Here is a 21669-nt window from a genome sequence, read left to right as displayed (position 1 = left end):
GTTGTTAGATTAACCCATCACGGAAGAAGAAATACAGAAAGCAATTATTTCAATGAATTTTGGTAAAGCTCCCGGTTTAGATGCGTTTACAGTTGAATTTTTAAAGTATTTTTCATATTTATTGTCTCCCTGGCTTTGCAAGGTATTTAAAGAAGCCTTTTTAAGGAATAGATTACCACAATCTTTTAATGAAGCATCTATTTCTTTAATCCTTAAAAAAGATAAAGACCCTACTGAAGTGACATCATATAGACCTATATCACTGTTAAATGTAGATTTCAAAATTATTTCCAAAATATTAGCTATGAGATTGGAAAATATTTTACCGCAGATTATCTCTGAAGATCAGACAGGTTTTATTAAAAATCGTTACTCATACCTTAACGTTAGAAGATTAATTAATATTGTATATACAGCGTCAAATAAAACCCCAGAATGTGTCATTTCATTTGAAGGCGTTTGGTAGAGTAGTATGGGAATACTTATTCAATACACTTTAAAAATTTAAGATTGGTCCAAAATGCATTTCTAGGATCAAGCAGATATATCATATACCTCAGGCTTCTGTACTTACTAATAACCAGAGATACCCTTTTTTCAGGCTCTTTTGAGGTACTAGACAGGGCTGTCCCTTAAGTCCTTTAATATTTGATATTGCTTTGTAACCTTTGGCCACCGCTATTAGGGAATCCCCTAATATTTTTGGTTTTGTCCGCGGGAATAAGACACATAAGCTATCTCTTTATGCAGATGATCTGTTATTATTCATTCCTAACTCTGAGAAATCTATTTTCGGCAATAGTAGCATTACTTAATCAATTTAGTAGTTTTTCTGGTTATAAACTAAATCTTAGTAAGAGTGAGCTTTTTCCATTAAATAATCTAGTTTCGAATTATGGACAGTTTCCACTTAGATTGACTACCAAAAGTTTTACTTATCTAGGTATTAAGATCACCAAGAAACACAAGGATTTATTTAAAGTTAATTTTATGCCTTTAATTGACCATATTAAGCAACAGTTTACTAAATGGTCACCAATGTCTTTATCTTTAATTTGCCGAATCAATGCTATTAAAATGTTCATTTTACATACATTTCTGTATTTATTTCAGACGATACCAATTTTTATTGCCAAATCTTGCTTTGATATTATAGATTCCAAAATGTCTTCATATATATGGCAGAAGATACCCAATGCCCAGGATGGATAAACCTTGAACGTGATTCCTTACAAGGGCTATCATTGGCTTCTATTCTAGGGACCTCGTTGCCTTTTACAATTACGAGATTGAATAAATATACGACTAACCCAATAATAAGACATACATTTCGAATATGGTTTCAATTTTGTACGTTTTTTGGACTAAATGATTTTATCTTATCGAGTCCTATCTTATCCAATTTTCTCTTCCAACCATCTAGTACTGATCAAGTCTTTTTGTTATGGAAGAGGAAGGGATTAGTAGCTTTTCATGATTTGTTTTTGGAGGGTTGTTTTATGTCTTTCGAACAACTGTCCAATAAATATAATTTACCTAATTCACACTTTTTTAGATATTTACAAATTAAGACATTTTTTTTTAAGACTACCCTTTTTTCCGCTACCACATCAAACTGAAAATTTGGAAAAAAAATTACATTTGAACCCTTATCAGAAAGGATTAATAATGACTATTTACGAGTTGATTTTGAAATTACAAATAGATATAATTGATAAAATTAAGAATGACTGGGAAATAGAACTCCAAATTTCTTTATCTATAGAGAAATGGGATAGGATTCTACAATTAGTCAATACCTCTTCAATGTGTGCAAGACACGCTCTGATACAATTCAAGGTGGTTCACATAGTTCATATGTCAAAAGATAAGTTAGCTCATTTCTATGGTCATATAAATTCTACCTGTGACAGATGTAACTCTGAAGTGGCCTCGCTGACCCATATGTTTTTGTCCTGCCCACTTTTGAAAAAATATTGGAAATAGATTTTTGATACTATTTCTGTAGTCTTAGGTATAGATTTACAACCTCATCCTATTACTGCAGTTTTTGGGCTACCAATGTTAGATTTTATTCATTTGCTCTGCTCCGCCCATCGGTTGATTGCTTTAACCACACTAATCGCCAGAAGATCTATTTTATTTAAATGGAAAGACTCCAACCCTCTGACAACACTCCAGTGGTACTCTGAAACTAGATCATGTTTACATTTAGCGGAAAAAAAATCAGGAGTGACATTGTTGAACCCTTGGTTAAATTTGATAAGACTTGGGGAAAATGTATTCAACACTTTCACACAACATAAATTGCTCCCTCTCTAACTGTTATAAAAACTATTTTACCTCTATACAGTGGAACAGACTTGACGACAAACAGACTTAAATTGTTGAAATTCTCAGTTAAGATTCTGTTTTGATTTGTTTTTATTTTATATTTTTCCCTTTATTTTTATCTTTAGTTTAGGGGGATTTTGTTTCTTCCTTTTTCTATCTTTTTTGTCTTTTTAAAACCCTTCTTCAGACTGATGGGGGGTGGGGGGGAGAAGGAAGGAAAAAGGGAGGAGGAGGAGCCCGAGGGCAGGGGGTTGGGAGGAGACAGCTCGAGGGTTAAGGAAGGGGAGGAGACAGCAAGGGCTAGCAAAACTTGGAGAATTCAACGTTCATGCCATCAGGACGCAAGCAACCCAGGCAGAATATGAGGTGCTGTTCCTCCAATTTCCGGTGTTGCTCACTCTGGCAATGGAGGAGACCCAGGACAGAGAGGTCGGATTGGGAATGGGAGGGGGAGTTGAAGTGCTGAGCCACCAGGAGTTCAGGTAGGTTATTGCGGACTGAGCGGAGGTGTTCGGCGAAACGATCGCCCAACCTCCGCTTAGTCTCACCGATGTAAATCAGCTGACATCTAGAGCAGCGGATGCAGTAGATGAGGTTGGAGGAGATACAGGTGAACCTTTGTCGCACCTGGAACGACTGCTTGGGTCCTTGAATGGAGTCAAGGGGGGAGGTGAAGGGACAGGTGTTGCATTTCTTGCGGTTGCAACGGAAAGTGCCTGGGGAGGGGGTGGTACGTGAATAAAGGGAAGAATTGACAAGGGAGTTGCGGAGGGAGCGGTCTTTGCGGAAGGCAGGCATAGGGGGAGATGGGAAGATGTGGCGAGTGGTGGGGTCATGTTGGAGGTGGTGGAAATGGCGGAGGATTATTTGTTGTATTTGCCGGCTGGTGGGGTGAAAGGTGAGGACTAGGGGGACTCTGCCCTTGTTGCGAGTGCGGGGATGGGGAGAGAGAGCAGTGTTGCGGGGTATGGATGAGACCCTGGTGCGAGCCTCATCTATGGTGGCGGAGGGGAATCCCCGTTCCCTGAAGAACGAGGACATTTCCGATGCCCTGGTGTGGAACGTCTCATCCTGGGAGCAGATGCGGCGTAGGCGGAGGAATTGGGAGTAGGGGATGGAGTCTTTACAAGGGGCAGGGTGGGAAGACGTGTAGTCCAGATAGCCATGTGAGTCAGTTGGTTTGTCACCTGTCAGTCAGTCAGTCACCTGAACCCCGGTGGCTCAGCACTTCAATTCCCCCTCCCATTCCCAATCCGACCTCTCTGTCCTGGGTCTCCTCCATTGCCAGAGTGAGCAACACCGGAAATTGGAGGAACAGCACCTCATATTCCGCCTGGGTTGCTTGCGTCCTGATGGCATGAACGTTGAATTCTCCCTGTTTTGCTAGCCCTTGCTGTCTCATCCCCTTCCTTAACCCTCGAGGTGTCTCCTCCCATCCCCCCGCCCTCGGGCTCCTCCTCCTCCCTTTTTTCTTCCTTCTCCCCCCCACCCCCCATCAGTCTGAAGAAGGATTTCGGTCCGAAACGTCGCCTATTTCCTTCGCTCCATAGATGCTGCTGCACCCGCTGAGTTTCTCCAGCATTTTTGTGTACCTTTGAACTCTTTCTGCTTCCTGGTTTGATACACATCCTCTTCAGCAGTAGTGGGTAGTCAAATATCAGGCCTGCACAAAATGCTGGAATGACTGACCCCACCGAGTTACTCCAGGGCTTTATGTAAACCAGCATCTCCAGTCCCATGTGTCTGCATCAGACATGTACCATTGGCAGCAACAGCAATGATTTTCTGATGAAGGCTGTATCTTGGTTATTGTATGGATGCAAATAATATGCAAGGAAGAGACTTATGACACTCAATTATATTCCTTATGCATTACGACACTCATAGCTATACTTATTGGGCCCATGCCAGCTCCCAAGAGAACTTTCCCAAACCTCCCTCTTTGTTACCCATTGCCCTGCATTTTATGCTTTGCCATAGCTATCAACCCCACTGTAATTCTGTTGGTACTGTATCAACACCAAGGGGTCATTTACAGTAACCAATGACTCTACCACCACGTGGGAGGAATCCTACGTGGTCTCAGAAAATGCGTGCTAAGCATGCTTTGACAGGGAGAAAGCCTTCCCGGGGCCCCCACAGCCCCCGATGGTATTAGAATCTGTCATCGAGGCTGATATCAAAAGATCCTTCAGAATGGTGGACCCTTGGAAAGCGTCTTGACATGATGATAGTCGTGTTCTTAAAACCTCTGCAGACCACCTGGCTGAAGTATTTGCAGACATCTTCAACTTCTCATTACGGAGGTCTGACGTTCCCATCTGCTTTAAAAGGGCATCTATAATAACAGTGCCCAAGAAGAGTAAGGTGACATGCCGCAATGATTACCAAAGGGTGGCATTAATATCTGTGGTGATAAAGTGTTGAAATTTTGTTTATGGCACATATCAACTGAGATCTCAGCAAGAACCTGGACCCACTAGAAATTGCCTGATAGGTCAAGGGAAAATCTCCCTTCTGCATTGGACCAATTAGACAATAAAAACACAGACATCAGGCTGTTGTTCATAGACTACATCTCGGTGTTTAACACAATCATCCCTTCCAAACTCATTACCAAGCTCACGGAACTGGGATCACTCTGCAATTGGATCCTTGACTTCTTCATCAACAGACCACAATCTGTATGAATTAGCAGCAACACTTCCTCCTTGAGAAACCATCAGCACAGGAGCACCTCAAGGCTGCTTGCTCAGCCCCCCTGCTCAACTATACTCTTGACTGTGTAGCCGGACAGTCCCAACTCCATCTTTAAATTGGATGAATTACAGATGACGATTAGTCAGAGTATAAGAGGGAGATCGATCGACTGATCGAACAATGCCAAAACAACTTTGCTCCCAACATCAGCAAAACTAAGGAACTGGTTATTAACTGTGGAAGAGGGAGATTGAGGATCTTCAAACCCACCTTCATCAGTGGTGGGGAGAATCAAAAACTTCAAACTCCTGGGCATGCATATCTCTGAAGATCTGTCCGGGACCTAGTACATTGATGCAATTATAAAGAAAGCCCATCAACACCTCAACTTCCCAAGAAGATCGAGGAGAGAGGATTCTCTTGAACTTCTACAGGTGTAGGAAACATATTGACTGGTTGCATCACATCCTGGTTCGTTAACTCAAACGCCCAGGAACAAAGTAGATTGCAAAAAGTGGTGGACACTGTCTGGTCCATCAATGGTACTGACCTCCCCACCATTGAACGGATCTACTGGAGTCACTGCCTCAAAAAGGCAGCCAGCATCATCAGAGACATACATCACCCTGGCCACACACTCATTTCACACCTGCCATGAGGAAGGTAGTATAGAAGGCTGAAAACTGTAACGTCTAGGTTCAGGAGCAAATTCTTTCCTACAACCATCAGGCTATTAAACAATACAACCTCCAAATAAGCTCAGAACCAAAGATTATAGAGCAGAGCAAGATAGACCACTCCTCAGAAATCCAATGGGCTGACGTGTAGTACATAACGGAACGTCACAGCCGCCATTTGTTTATGCCAAACGCGGCATCTTTGGTAGCGGGGACGGACTCCACAGTTATCAAATCTGCTCTTATATCAGGTCGCAGGGAAAAGCAAATATACTAGAGGCTCCTCTAGTATCTTTGGGGGAAGAGGATGTTTCCTGCACTCCTGAGTTGATCCAGGACTGATTCTCGGTCCCCCCCGATACCAGATGAAGGCGGGCGGCGGGAGAGCCTTAAGCGTCTGCCCGCGGTCGGCGCTCCCGAGGCAGCGGGCAATGCTCTAGTATCTTTGGTGTAATCCGTTCCAAAGATTGATGCGCTCTATCATCTTTGGTGTAATCAGTATTGTAGGGAAAAGTGTGTTATATATAATCAATCACTTCATATATTTAGTTAATATTATTGTAAAGTTTATTAATATTATAGTAAATTGCAACTCAATAAAATGGCGTGTCATACTACGCTTTTTTCGCAGAGTGGCGCATCTTGCTCTGCTCTATAATCTTTGCTCAGAACTACACAGACTAGTGGGCAGTTTTTATCTTTGCACTGTAGCGGCACCTGCTGGTGCCCGCAGGTAATCCAACGGGTGCCTCAGACATGTGACTCTGGGGAAGGTTTGTTTTTCGCGCGCTTTCTGGGCGATGCCCCTTCAGTCGTTCTGGACCAAAGATTATAGAGGCTCTGCTATAAGATCTTTGTTCTGGACCACCGTTGTGGCTAAATGTGTGTATTGGCTGTGTTGAGTCACTTCGTTGATTTCATCGTTTTGTTAATAAAACTCGTTTGGAAAATCGACTCTTGTCTCATCCGCCAAAGCACTATTATATATATATAAATATATATATATACTGAACTCTTGTTGTTCATGATGGTGTTTGCAGAGTGTTATTTTAGTGTCCTGCTGCAAGTGAGAATTTCATTGCTCCATTTCAGGACATATGACAATTAGACACTCTTCACCCTGGACTCTTGAGAACATCCAAACTCTAAACGTGGAGCCGTTGGGCAAGGCCTCCAATTGCCGGGCCGGTCCAACTACTATTATCAGTGGAAAGACTAACAATTGCAAATTAAAAAGCTCCTGCACTTGAAAAATACACTTCAACAGTAAACTAAATGTAAGTTAAGTATCAATATTTTACCGAACCGCCCGACCACAGATGAGGCGTTGACAGAGTTGGCACCGAGGGAAACTTTTATCATGTCGTTGAGGTCGAGGAACTGCAAGTCTTCCTCGGGTTCCTGGTTCTCCTCGCTGTCCGAACCTTTGTCTTTTCGTGGTTCGATGTAACCCTCAACGATGATACATGAGCGAGCTTGAGCAGCCATGACTCGCCGCTGCGAGTGAACTCAACTCTGGCGCCAGCACAGGTACTAGCAAAGATCCTATAATCTTTGCTTAATACTGTTGCTCCACCTCCCGTCCCGCCTCATTCGCATCACGGACACAGGAAATATCGTTTTATTTTGTAAATCACAATTGTTGGCATTTCACTGGTTGTACAGACTACCGCGGCAGCCTGAAAACAAGTCTTTCTTAGGAATTATGCGAACATCAAATAAGCTCTGAACTATATACTGTAGATTATTATTGTTATTATTGCACTACTATTTTTTTTAATGTGTGCGTTCACACTGTACATAAGAATGGGTAATGTTTTTGGTCGAAATCCTTCTTCAGACTGAGCGTCAGGGGAGACGGAGTTACAGAGATAATGAAGTGTTAGAGGGGTGTCAGCTGCCCAAGCGAAATATGAGGTGCGGCTCCTCCAATTTGCGCGGGGCCTCACTCCGATAATGGAGGAGGCCCAGGACAGAAAAGTCATTGTGGGAATGGGGAAAGTGTTTGGCAACCGGGACATCGGGTAGGTTTAGGCGAAGGTACACAAAATTGCTGGAGGAACTCAGCGGGTGCAGCAGCATCTATGGAGCGAAGGAAATAGGCGACGTTTCGGGCCGAAACCCTTCTTCAGACTGATGGGGGTTTAGGCGAACTGTTCGGAGGTGTTCGGCAAATCTACTCTGTCTGCACGTGGTTCATATCCCTTAATATCTGTACCTATCTAAAAGCCCCTTACATATCATTATGTATCTGCTTTCACCACCAACCTTTAGCAGTATGTTCCAGGCACTCACCACTCTGTAAAAAAAACTTGCCCTGCACATTTCCTTTAAACTTTGCTCCTCTCACCTTAAAGCTATAACCTCTGTGACATTTCCACCCTGATAAAAAGGTTCTGTGTGCACCAGATTTAGGACACTTTGCAAGTATCCAGAGGCAGAGAATTTCACACTCACAATTCTCTGTGTGAAAAACTCTCTGGGTTTATAAAGTTATGATAAGCATAGATAGATAGTTTCCCCCAAGGCAGGGAAGTCTAAAACAAGAGGCAATAGGGTTAAGGTGAGAGGAGAGAAATATAAAGGAAATTTGCGGGTTATTTTCATGCAGAGTGTTGGTTATCTGGAATGAGCTGCCAAAGGAAGTGGCAGATACAGTCACAACATTTTAAAGGCATTTGGTATAGGAAAGGCATTAATACAGGTAAATTCAATTTGCATAAATGGGCATCATGTTTGATATGGATTAAGATGGGCTGAAAGGGTCAGTTTCTGTGTTGTATGTTTTATGAACCCTCCTCTATGCCCCAATCTGATAGCAGCTCTCTAGGATTGCTGTACAGGTAAGGCTACACTTTACCTTGCACACTCATGATCTGGTTTATCTAGAAAATGTATTAACTTGTTGTATCTTTATTTGTTGTTTCGTTGGATTTAATGTGCCTGTAAAACTGCAGCAAGTAAGATTTTCATTATCTTGGTGCATGTGGCCATTGAACATTCTTCAGTTGGGTTCAGCCGACTGGGTCCAACCTTGGCATTCAACAACTACGTAAAAAATAAAACATAAGTTAAAAAAAATCCCCTTTCTTTGTCCTTTTAACCTATTTTCTTGCTTTTAGGAACAGCCCTTGTACTAAACCAGATCTTCTTATGCGGTCGACTTTGTTCTGCTACACTTGCACAGAGAGGACTTGCCTGCTTGTTGGCACAAGGAACTGCAGATTCTGGTTTACATGTAAAAGACAAAGTGTGCTGGCGCAACTCAGATGTGGGTCAGGCAGCATCTGTGGAGGACATGGACAGACAACATCTGTGGTGGACATGGACGGGGGTTGCTGGTTTAGGCTGGTCAGGGGGGTTACGCGGAAGTGGAGGAAGGAGCCGGACATGGATCCGTACCGTCGCTTCCTCCATCGAATATGACTTCAACTACGGCACCAGCGTGGACATCCGCTTGGGTAAGAGCAGAGGCGGGGGCGCCGGGGCCCGATGGCGTCGTCTCGGTTCATTGTAAAGGGAAGGGCCGAGGCGGCGGTGGAGCTGGAGCCCGGGGTCAAGGGCTGGGGCTCAACCCGGCCCCAGCCGTCAACCCGGGGACATTTCTCTAAACATCAGAGATGCTCAAGTCTGAAGAAGGGTCTCGACCCGAAACGTCACCTATTCCTTTTCTCCAGAGATGCTGTCTGACCCGCAGAGTTCCTCCAGCTTATTGGGTCTAACTTTGTAGACTTGTAAGTACTCGACTAAATCATTTTATTGAGGTTACATAAAGACTTTTTAACTTTATAAGGACTGTTGATAAGGACTTTTTTCATTAGAAGTGTGGTTCAGTACAAAAAACATATTTTTATGAACATTTTCTTTCTGTAGCCACTTAGTGCTTGATTTGGAAGCGTTCTCAAGTTAACAGAATGTGCTCCTATCCAATTGTTGACTAAGTAGCTATTCAATTTCTGTAAATATCCGTAAAAGAATAGGGACTCAGATTCAGATTCAATTTTAATTGTCATTGTCAGTGTACAGTACAGAGACAACGAAATGCATTTAGCATCTCCCTGGAAGAGCGACATAGCAAATGATTTGAATAAATAATAATAAGTGTCGGGGGGGGGGGGGGGGGGGGGGGTGATTGGCAGTCACCGAGGTACGTTGTTGAGTAGAGTGACAGCCGCCGGGAAGAAGCTGTTCCTGGACCTGCTGGTTCGGCAACGGAGAGACCTGTAGCGCCTCCGGGATGGTAGGAGGGTAAACAGTCCATGGTTGGGGTGAGAGCAGTCCTTGGCGATGCTGAGCGTCCTCCGCAGACAACACTTGCTTTGGACAGACTCAATGGAGGGGAGCGAGGAACCGGTGATGCGTTGGGCAATTTTCACCACCCTCTGCAATGCCTTCCGGTCGGCGACAGAGCAGTTGCCATACCATACTGTGATGCAGTTGGTAAGGATGCTCTCGATGGTGCAGCGGTAGAAGTTCACCAGGATCTGAGGAGACAGATGGACCTTCTTCAGTCTCCTCAGGAAGAAGAGACGCTGGTGAGCCTTCTTGATCAGAGTCGAGGTATTGTGGGTCCAAGAGAGGTCATCGGAGATGTTGACTCCCAGGAACCTGAAGCTAGAAACACGTTCCACCTCCGTCCCGTTAATGTGGATGGGGGTGTGCGTGCTGCCCCTGGACTTCCTGAAGTCTACAATGAGCTCCTTGGTATTCTTGGAGTTAAGGGCCAGGTTGTTGTCAGCGCACCATGCTGCTAAGTGCTGGACCTCCTCCCTGTAGGCCGACTCATCGTTGTTGCTGATGAGGCCAATCACTGTTGTATCATCTGCATACTTGATGATGGTGTTAGTACCATGTACAGGTGTGCAGTCATAGGTGAAGAGGGAGTAGAGGAGGGGGTGGTGCCCGGGGATGCCGTCAGGGCCAGCAGCTTTACGTGCATTAGTCCTACTCAGTGCCACGTATACGTCGTAGGGGGTGAGTGTGAGGGGTTGGTGATCGGCAGGTAGCACAGCCTTGATGGCTGTCTCTAGATTGTCCCTGTCGAAGCAGCCATAGAAGTGAATAAGCTCCTCAAGGAAGGAGGCGTCGCTGGATGTGGGGGTGGTGTTGGAGGGTCTGTAGTCCGTGATGGCCTGGGTGCCTTGCCACATGCGTCAGGGGTCGGAGTTGTTGTTGAAGTGCTCCTCAATCCTGAGCTTATTGGCAGTGTTTGGCCTTCTTGATGCCCCTCTTCAGGTTAGCCCTGGCTAAACAGTAGGCTCGAGCATCACCTGACCTGAAAGCGGTGTCCCGTGCTTTCAGCAGTAGCCTGACCTCGCTGTTCATCCATGGCTTCTGATTCGGGAATATGGTCACCTGTTTGAGGGAGGTGACACTATTGATGGTGGAGTTTATAAAGTCTAGAACAGAGGATGTGTAGGAATCAATGTCCGTGTGGGAGTCAAGGGTGGCCTGGGCTGCAAACGCCTTCTAGTCAGTGTTTCCAAAACACTGCTGAAGTGTGAAGTCCGCTTCCTCTGACCAGACTTTAACTGTCCTCACAGTTGGTTTAACCCGTCTGATGAGTGGGGAGTACTTAGGGAGCAGGAACAATGAGACGTGATCAGACTGAGCAAGGTGGGGGAGGGGGATGGCTTTGTAAGCTTCAGCCATGTTGGTGTAGACATTGTCCAGTGTCTTGTCTACTCTAGTGGGGAAGGAGACATGTTAGTGGGGAAGGAGACTCTAGTGGGGAAGGAGACTCTTAATGGAGGCTATTTACTCTTAATTCTTAATGGAGGCTATTTACTCTTAATTCTTAATGGAGGCTATTTTAATGGTTTTCAAACAGTCACACGACAGCACGGTCCAGATGCTTGAATTAGTGCATTGAAAAGTATGTGCAATTCTGGTCACCAAGCTACAAGAAGGAAGTCATTAAGTTGGAAAGGGTTGGGAAAAGTTTCACACTGGAGGGTTACTAGAACTGGAGGGATTGTGTTATAAGGAAATATTGTATGGGCTGGGGTGTTTTTCCCCAAGAGCTCAGGATGCTGGGTATATCTACAATGTTCAAATGACGTTGAGACAAGTGCAGTTTTAAGGGCCTGTCCCACTTACGCGACTTTTCAGCAAACTGTCTGGGACCTGACAAACCGCGAGATGGATGGACCGTCAGAGACGCGCACGTACACACACCCCACCACCTACCTAAAAGGCGAGGGATGGAGAGGCACACAGAGAGACACAGAGAGACAGAGAGAGAGACACAGACAGAGAGACACAGACAGAGAGACACACAGAGAGAGAGACAGAGAAAGAGAGAGAGAGACACACACACGTGCACGCACGCACGCACACACACACACACACACACACACACACACACACACACACACAAAAAGGCGAGGGCCAGGGAAAGCGGGGGAGCACTGTCTGAAATTCAGACGGTGCAAAGCCAAGGTGATAGCCGCGATGAACAGGAAGGTTAAAGATGGCTGGCCCAGTACGGTAAATCTTTTAAAGGAGGTGGGGGGAGAAGGAGTGGAGACATTAACACATTTTTAAAACACACTAAAAAGAACAAAAAAAACAGACACCGTTGGCGAGGCTGCCATCGTGCGGCGCCCAATGTATTCAATTATTGTGAGAATATATTAGTTGATATAAATGTTCTGACGTAGTCATTAGCTTCCATTTCTTTTAAGGGTGAGAGGAATTATTTTAATGTTTGTAGCACCAGCATGTTGCAAAGCAGTTTAATGGATAGCAGGGAGAACTGATGTCCAACCAATTCTTGCATGCAGCAGTATTGCTTCTCCTAACACAAAGCTACAGTATACATTATTTGAAAGTGGGACTGCTAATTATTGCAACAGAATTGCAACAAATTGTCTCCAGGGGCTGAAACATAAGCCGCATGAACCAGTGAAGAAACGCTCGCTGGTGCAGACCAGCAGCATCAAGATTTAAGGTGAAACGACACGGGGTGCTGGAGTAACTCAGTAAACTGACTCAGTGTGAAGGGTCCTACTCATGTTCTCCACAGATGCTGCCTGACCCACTGAGTTACTCCAGCACTTTGTGTCCATTTGTGTATTAACCTGTGTGCAATTTTCACTGCATACAATGATAATATCTTACTAATTTATAACAGGACAATCAGCAATATTGGGCATCATGGCCCGTGACTATGAGGGATTACTTACTGTATTAGATTTCATTTCAGTAAATCTATTTAACCTTTTAAGAAAACTTGATATTTAATTTAACTTGTTATTGCAATTAATTGTTTACCAGGTCAATCTGAACCCCACAAAGAACACTTTGAATAGTTATGCATAACTGATGTGTACCTCATTTAGTAATCATTTCTGAAAGATGGGTATGTATTTTTATGGTGTTGCCCTAAACTATCTGGGTTGATCAATTTATTTATAGATCATTCTTGCCATCTGTTTTCAAATAGTCCAGTGATCAAAACCAGTGCTTATAATAGTTAAGGCAAAAGTGAATGTCATTTCTATTGATAAAGATTTGGGGATAGTAGGTATTCACACTTTAAAATTATACCCTTTTTGAAAATAAATCAGTTATGCAGGTGGACACGATGCGCTAGAAACAGATCATGAAGAAAACCTTTGGTCTCAAGCCTTGGAAGATTTGGGAACCTGAGGGAATTGGAGGTAGGAAGTTTTCACTCTTTGCAGCAGAGGTTTACAAAGTTGTAAAGTGGCGGCGCTGGTGAACGGCTGCGGCTCGCCTGCAGTCCGTTTGTTTTTACTTTTTTGTGTTGTTTTTTTCATCTTGTTTAGTTAAGTTTTTGGTTTTTAGGTTTGTGTTATGTGTGGGGGGGGGGAGAGGGTGGGGGGTTGAAACAGGGCTTTCTGTCTCTCCCTTCGGGGGAATGCGACTTTCTTGTCGTATCCTCCTTCTCTGCCTCCGTCTGCGCTGAGGCCTAATGGCGGAGCTGGCGACCTCGAGGCTCCGGAGGCAGAGCCTGTCAGGACTCGCCCTGGGCTCGCTCTCGTGAGGGCGGCCCGGCTCGGGGCTGGAACGGCGTTCCCGTGAGGGGCTGATACGCTCCCGTGAGGGTGGCCCGGCTTGAGGGTAACGGCGCACCCGTGAGGGCGGCCCGGCTCTAGGGTAACGGCGCTCCCGTGAGGGCGGCCCAGCTCGAGGGTAACGGCGCTCCCGTGAGGGAGGCCCAGCTCGAGGGTAACGGCGCTCCCGTGAGGGCGGCCCAGCTCGAGGGTAACGGCGCTCCCATGAGGGAGGCCCAGCTCGAGGGTAACGGCGCTCCCGTGAGGGCGGCCCAGCTCGAGGGTAACGGCGCTCCCGTGAGGGCGGCCCGGCTCGAGGGTAACGGCGCTCCCGTGAGGGCGGCCCAGCTCGAGGGTAACGGCGCTCCGGGTAACGGCGCTCTGGTGAGGGGCTGAGACGCTCCCGTGAGGGCGGCCTGGCTCGAGGGTAACGGCGCTCCCGTGAGGGCGGCCCAGCTCGAGGGTAACGGCGCTCCCGTGAGGGCGGCCCAGCTCGAGGGTAACGGCGCTCCCGTGAGGGCGGCCTGGCGCGGGGCTGAGACGCTCCCGTGAGGGCAGCCTGGCTCGAGGGTGGAACGGCGCTCACGTGAGGGTGACCCGGCTCGGGGCTGGAACGCTGCTCCGGTGGCTGAGACGCCGTTCTGGCGGCGGCGGCCTGAGTCCGGGGTTCGGCCGCAGGCCGGTGGACGACATCGTCAACAGCTACGTCCGCTGGACTGGAGGGCGGCAGCTTCGACCACCCCGGGCCGCGGAGTTTGAACTGGCCCGTTCGCGGAGCTCGGTGAGCCGCGGGACTGATCTACCATCGCCCGGTGGGGTATCGCCTCAGCGCAGAGGGAGAAGAGGAGGGAAGAGACAGCAGCCCTAAGATTTTTGCCTCCATCACAGTGAGGAGGTGCTTGGTGGACTCACTGTGGTGGATGTTAATTTGTGGATGTCTGTTCTGTTGTTTATTATTGTATGTATGGCTGCAGGTAATGACATTTCGTTCAGACCATAAGGTCTGAATGACAAATAAAGGATCTAATCTAATCTAAAAGCACAATTTCACACACAGCTGTTGATCTTTCACCTGCATCATTTGGTCTTAATAATTACAGGAACCTAGCTCCTCGTTAATGAAGGCCGCCAACCAAAAGGATCTGAATTTGCAAAACTTGGCTATATTGGTATTTTTTTAATTTTAGAGTTGGTGTGAAGCAATAATTCAAGATCTAACAGTCTGATACATTAAAGACTTCCTGTTAAAACCAGAAAATTAGCTGTTTGGTATTTAACAGGAAATACAATCTGAGCTAAACCATACTAACAAATCTACATGTGTATTATTTAACTAATTTTAATGGCAAACGTTATTCTGCTTAACATTAGTTTTCACTTACTAACACCTTCACTAACAGAATTGCCTTTCCACTATTTTCTGGAGCACAACATTTTACAGCTTTTGTTATCCCATCCAACAGGCAACAATCATGTCGGGACGCACCTTGTGTCTGAATGATGAAAACAGCCCGGCACATAGGCCACTGGAAAGGCAATCAAGCTTCCAAGAGAAGAATGCTGTCAGGGCACATTACACCCAAGCTGCCCGTAGTAATACTTTACCGTCAGATGGCGTGAGATCAAAGTCATTTGCTATTAGGAAGATCAAGCAGGAAATGAAAGAGATTATGTCACCAACACCAGTGGAGTTGCACAAGGTTTCAGATTCCATAAAATATTTATTCTGGTCGTGTTTCCTTCTCAATTCCGATTTGTTTTAGGATAGAAACTGGATTTGTTGCAAATGTAATTTTCCCTTTGACGAATTCCAGGAAGTGATTAGATTAGCAAAATTCTGTGTTTTTTTTCCTCCAGCTTACAGTCCACAAGCTTTACAATGGTGTTGTAATTTATTTTAATCGCGAATGTGTGATTATCAAATATAGCCCAAAAAGAGTAAAATTACATGTTGTTGGATTTTTCCATTACACATGTGGCATATGGTAACAATGCACTAGGTACTGCTGGTACTCAGTCTGAAGAAGGGTTTCGGCCCGAAATGTCACCTATTTCCTTCGCTCCATAGATGCTGCTGCACCCGCTGAGTTTCTCCAGCATTTTTGTGTACCTTCGATCTTCCAGCATCAGCAGGCTGCACCTTGAGGTCGGTGCCTTGGGCGGCGCGACCGATGTCGCAGCGGCCTCTGCAGTCTGTCTGTGTATTTTTTTATTTTTTTGTCCTGTTGAGGGTTTAGTTTGTAATGGGTTTTTAAATATGTATGTGTGGGGGGTGGGGGGTGGGGGAACTTTTAAATCTCTTCCCTGCATGGAGACCCGACCTTTTCTCTGTCGAGTCTCCGTTGCCGTTGGGGCCTAGCGCCGTGGAGCGGCCTCCAACCGGAGCGACCTGGGGGCTCAAGTCACGGAGCCTGTGGAGCTGTGGACCTACCTCTGTGGAGCCTGTGGAGCTGTGGAGCCGTGGAGCTGTGGACCTACGGACCTACCTCCGTGGAGCTAGCCAGCTTCGGAGCGTGGAGAGCTGCGGGGGCGAGCTGCTGCGACCCGACTCCGGTGGATGGTGACACCGGGAGCTCGCGGGTCCCCGGTGGGAGACTGCTTTGCGGGGCACCAGCAACGGCGACTTCTCCCGCCCGAATTGCGGGGTTGAGAGTGACCTGGAGGGGGGCCTTACAACGCCCGGCGCGGCTGTAAATTGCCGCGGACTTGCTAGCGCCCGCCGGGGGCTCCAACATCAAGACCCGGGGCAGGGCCCTACATCGCCCGGCGTGGCTTTGAGTGGCCGCGGACTTGCTAGCAAAGATCATAGAGGAGCCTTGCTAGCGCCCGCCGGGGGCTTTGACCTCGACTTCGGGAGAGGAATGGAGAGCAGGGGAGAGACAAGTCTTTGCCTTCCATCACAGTGAGGAGACTCACTGTGATGGATGTTTATGTGAATTGTGTTGGTGTGTGTCTTGGTTCTTTTTTTGTATGGCTGCAGAAACCAAATTTCGTTTGAACCTCATGTGAGGTTCAAATGACAAATAAAAGGTATTGTATTGTATTGAACAGTAGGTACTGCTGTTGTCTGCTTGAGGACAGTGATGATGGACCAACTTTGAATGTTTTTAATTAATATCTCCATATTTCACAGGTAACACTATACAAAGATTCAGACATTCAGGATTTTGGATTCAGTGTTTCAGATGGCCTGCTGGAGAAAGGTGTGTATGTCAACAACATTCGGCCAAATGGACCAGCTGCCCTTGGTGGTGTTCAGCCCTATGACAGGTTATTACAGGTACAGGGAGATCAACACTTGTATATTTATTCTTGCATCAAAGATCACTACAAACCCAGTAGCATATTTCCTGGAAGTAGACTCTAAAAGGATTGATGGCTATTTTGTTCCTTGTGACAGGTAAATCATATTCGTACCAGAGATTTTGACTGCTGCCTGGTAGTGCCACTAATTGCAGATTCAGCCAATAAACTTGAATTGGTCATCAGCAGAAACCCATTAGCCTTCCAGGAGGTGCTCTCTGAAGATCAGACGTCACAACCAGAAGAATGGAATGAGCAGAATGAAGCTCATACTTATAGGCAACAGAAAGGAAGGCTTGGTAGTACAGAGATCCAAGAAAATACCAAGTTGTAGTGCCAGCTATTCAATCCAATTGACAGACGTTTTGTTCCCCAATGGTGCTAACTCATTTTGAACAATGTTCATTCATGGGAAAACCCTCCTTATCAACTATTTGCATTTTTCACAGATACCACGTGCACACATTTCATGAATGAATGGAAACTTGTTCCCTTCTCACATTGAAAATGACAAAAGGTTAACAGGTTTGACAAATATTAAGCCAGTCTATGCAGGGCACAGCCATGAAACAAAAACTCATTGCCAAGAGTGTTTTAACCTCCCCATGGTGCTTACGGTCCAAATTCTAATTTTTTAAATGATGAACTACGATGCTGCCAGCTGGTTCCTGGGCAATAAAAAAATTAGCATGTTTGAAAATACAGATTGACCATTTAAAAATCATATACAGAAACAACTGTAAAATTTAGTAAAATACCACCCCAATCCAAACACCACAGGTGACCTTCTCTGTGCTGGGAATTTACAACCTCACCTTTTGCCATGAAGATTCTGATATTGCCATAGAGATTGTAACTGAGATGTATCTGCCATGTGGATTACTTAGTCTTAAATCCCATTCCATTTACACACGTCATCCTGAACCTGCTCCTTTGTGTATTCCGTCTTCACATTTTATAGCCCATTATTGGGTTTGGTAACTAGTTAAGGAACGCATTTGTAAATTATTGACTTTATAAATCAGTATAACTGAAATTTGAATTTTACTTTGATGTGTATGAACTTAAGGCTGGTTAAATATCTTAGTATTATTGTTGCTTGTGCCTCACTCCTAATGATGGATTGAAACATAGGGGTGGTAGATTCTAACATTCTGACAATAGTGGAGTGACTAACAGAAAAAAAGATATTAGTGTCTACAGTAAAACTCCAATAATCCACTTGCTACCCAGCCTTTCGGAAAATTCATTTGTTTGGCAACTATCTAACCAGGTGATGTTTGTCTCATTCCTTGTGGTCTCACTAGAGCCCCGGTTTCTGTAATCCCTTTAAGCTCACCCAAGTTCTGTTTACGACACTCCTTTTAAAACATTCCAGGCTCACTGAAATTAACAAATTAAAAACAAAGGAACTGCAGGTGCTGGTTTGCAACATAAGACAAAGTGCTGGAGTAACTGAGCTGGTCAGGGAGCATCTCTAGAGAACATGGATTCCGTTTCAGACTGTAACCCTTCTCCATACTGACACGTTAGAGTAAATAAATTAATATCCAATCTGTAAAATTTGCTAGTTCAGGGCCATTCAATATCCCTGAGTATGTCAGATTAAAGGAGTTTTACTTTATATAGAACTGATCTGCTTCTGGTCATATTCTGCCTCGATGAATGTTAAAACCTACTCTCTTATTTGAAAATCAAGGAAATATCTCCACCCTCCTTTGAGCCATTAACTGTACAACTACCACACTTGTAATGTTACATTTCCCAGCCTAAATCCATGATGCATATTTGAAAAGAAAACCACTGCCAGCAACACAAATACAGACAGCTACAACCTAGATATGAGATTTGATTCATGTCCTTTGGACAATGTATTTTTATTTGTAACAAACAAGTATTATAAACTGTAAAGTATTTTTGTACAAATTTCCTACTTTGGTAGCATGATATTTATCGTCTAAGGTTTTGGGAATCTTCACTGCTAATTTGTATGAGATATGCAAGATGAAATAAAACCATGTGAGACAAAATCACTATTGTTGTACAATTGAATGTGGCTGCTGATTTATATATCACAGAAAACTATTTACTGACATTCATGTAAAATTTAAAGACTACTTACATTCCACAAAATATTTTTTTAATTTAAAAAACTGGTTGCCACAAATTAACATGAGAATACTTATCTGGCATATCTCTGTAACCCGTTATTACATTGACTGGTACATGCATTAAAAGTTTTAAATGGTTTTAAAACAAACATGCCTTTCAGTTTCATCTAGACATATCTGCAATTCCACAATAGCAGTCTATTTGCCAACTTGTCATTTTTTAGTAAAATCGACAGCCTTATTTGTTCTCTTCTGTAAACAACCTTTTACTCGCATTTACTGGTGATGATGAGTTATCAAGTACCATCATCCTAAACTTTGTACAGCCCAGAGGTGATTCCATTAATATCTGCAAAGTAAAATAACATATATGTGGTTTAGTTAAGAAGTTATCATTTTTTAATTACCATGCCATAAAATAAATCTAGTTATGTTTTAACCGTTTTCAGTGGACACCAATTATCTCAGATATTTACTTTGCTACATTTATTAACTCCAATCAATAGTTGCTTGTATCACTGAAGTAAAGATCAAGAATTTCAGTAATCCTCAAGTTCTACATTCTTTAGGATATGTCAGTGAACATTTTTTTCTTAGGTTACCAAACACAATTTAGAAAGGCATCAGTGGCAGTTATAAGTCTTGAGAAAAAGGAATGAACCCATTAATACTTAGCAGCAGATTGGTGTTCAATTCAAGAAGGGATATAGAAAGGGAGGATAAACAAATGATGACACATTTTGTCAGGTCTTGCGCACCCGTAGCCAATGTAGAATCATTTCAGTTATATTGATGTAAATAGGCAGAAAAATAAAACATTGGTAGCACATTCACAAGTTAATGAAATTAGTTTTTAGCAAAGTTATGGTCAGCAAGCGACCTTAAAATAATAAAACGTGGCACGATTGGCACATGATTAACCAAAAAAAAAAGATGTTTTTAATAGGATAAAAAAAAATCATTCTCATTGTTTCTGAAGGACTAACCAACATAAATGACAGCTACTCAGAAGTTGGATGATAAAGCAGGGATGTTATAAGCTCAGAACCCACACTCCTATGAACTTGTGTTCCCCAAAAGCTGCAATCAGCAGCTGTTGTGATGGATGAACAACAAACTGCTGTTTCTTACTAAATATCAACATGATCTGGTGTTAATTCTTCAGTAATTTAGACCACCCAACAGCTAATTTATTTACCTTTGAATACTTTGCAGTCGATCCCTCACCAGCTGAAGTATTATCACTTCTCTTACAGCCAGGAGACCAGTTTGCTTCAATTGTTTTAGAGTCAGTTTCCTCAGTAGTCATCACCAAACTCTCTCTTGTTGATGTATCATCAATATGAGGCAAGGAGTTGACTGCTTCATCTGGCCTTTCGCAGGCTCCATTGCATTCTCTGTTGTCCAGCTCCACACTATAAGGAGACCAGCTATAATTCTGCGCAAATTGCAAATCTTCAGAATAGGAGTCTTCTTTCTGAGATTGTGTGTTCGTGCTCTTATTTACTTCTCCTGCTGTACAGGATGACAAATTTGGTAATACCTGGCTCGAAGAAGCAGATGAATCAAACAGGGTTGAGCTGGGTGCTGCCACTGCAGAGAGCATGCAACTTGCCTGTTGCTGGGACTGTGATCCTTCAGAGCATGATGCAGCTCCTGGTTTTACTAGTTTCTCCTGCAACCATTCACGCAGGCGTGTGTTTCTCCGGGGCCCTCTGGCTGTCACTGCTGTAATAAATTGAACCTCGGATGTAACAACATACACACGTTTGCGCCCTCGTGTGACTGCGGTATAGATGTGCTGCCAGTTCTGTCTTCCAGCCGATCCCACAACATACACAACCGTGTCGGCTTCAGAGCCCTAAAGTATAAAAGGATTGTATTTCCATTAGTGTTTCAAACCCATTCTGCAGACTTCAGCAGGAGGTCCCAAGTTATGCTTAGTTAGTGCAGCACAGCCAAAGCAGCAGTCTAGGGCTGTAACTAATATGAATCCTCGAAAATATGGGACAGTAACCTGGTAATCTTCCATTCCTGATTGCTCTCCATTAAATACAACTGTAAATTTCACTTCAGCTTTGATAACCTACACTCAATGTATGAATGATCACTGAGGAATAGAGGGAGCTACCAGCTCTGTGAAACAAGAGGGAAAAAGAAACAAATCAAATGCAATTCTCATTCTTCATGCAATTGTTCTTTATCTCAAATTCCTATCATTGTATATTTTAATTCCCTCAATGAAAATTATGTTTGATTGTTAAATTATCCTTAGAACTGCATTAGCTTTTTCTGCTCAATATTCCATAGAGAAATCGCATCATTTTCCAATGGCTAAATTTTGTAATAACCTCACCATTAATGCGACACGTAATCTTCCAACAATTCACAGCATGAGGCAGTATTCTAGAGGTGCATTATGCAACCATGAGGTACACTTATTAGACCAAACAGTAGTTTCCAAAAACATAGCCTTCAAAATTCAATCAGTTCCATACAACTCTTCAGAGGCTTCGTGCAGTT

General features: G+C 44.2%; 3 protein-coding genes across 4 annotated transcripts in view; 1 reads left to right on the top strand and 2 right to left on the bottom strand.

Moving 5' to 3' along the window:
* The window catches only part of LOC116984240 (DNA helicase B-like), a 55418-nt gene extending 48219 nt beyond the window's left edge, over positions 1-7199 (bottom strand). The window contains exon 1 of the mRNA XM_033038358.1: positions 7013-7199. Within this exon, the coding sequence (XP_032894249.1) occupies positions 7013-7199 (187 nt within the window). The remainder of the gene's footprint in view (positions 1-7012) is intronic.
* grip1 (glutamate receptor interacting protein 1) overlaps positions 1-17889 on the top strand; it is a 596334-nt gene extending 578445 nt beyond the window's left edge. Inside the window, exons 22-25 of one of the 2 annotated variants that reach the window (XM_033038250.1) lie at positions 14833-14901; positions 15196-15432; positions 16866-17012; positions 17133-17889. In XM_033038250.1, the coding sequence (XP_032894141.1) occupies positions 14833-14901; positions 15196-15432; positions 16866-17012; positions 17133-17369 (690 nt within the window). In that variant the 3' untranslated portion in view covers positions 17370-17889. The remainder of the gene's footprint in view (positions 1-14832; positions 14902-15195; positions 15433-16865; positions 17013-17132) is intronic. The other variant, XM_033038259.1, reaches the window with a different exon arrangement.
* A 988-nt stretch (positions 17890-18877) lies between these two features.
* The window catches only part of LOC116984140 (DNA helicase B-like), a 45966-nt gene continuing 43174 nt past the window's right edge, over positions 18878-21669 (bottom strand). Inside the window, exons 12-13 of the mRNA XM_033038261.1 lie at positions 20345-21007; positions 18878-19495 (exon numbers count right to left, since the gene is read on the bottom strand). Of these exons, the coding sequence (XP_032894152.1) occupies positions 19385-19495; positions 20345-21007 (774 nt within the window). The 3' untranslated portion in view covers positions 18878-19384. The remainder of the gene's footprint in view (positions 19496-20344; positions 21008-21669) is intronic.

Source organism: Amblyraja radiata, chromosome 19 (genome assembly GCF_010909765.2).
Source record: "Amblyraja radiata isolate CabotCenter1 chromosome 19, sAmbRad1.1.pri, whole genome shotgun sequence".
Taxonomy (NCBI): Eukaryota; Metazoa; Chordata; class Chondrichthyes; order Rajiformes; family Rajidae; genus Amblyraja; species Amblyraja radiata.
Note: the sequence above shows the minus strand (reverse complement) of the source record. Positions and strands in the feature narration are given on the sequence as shown.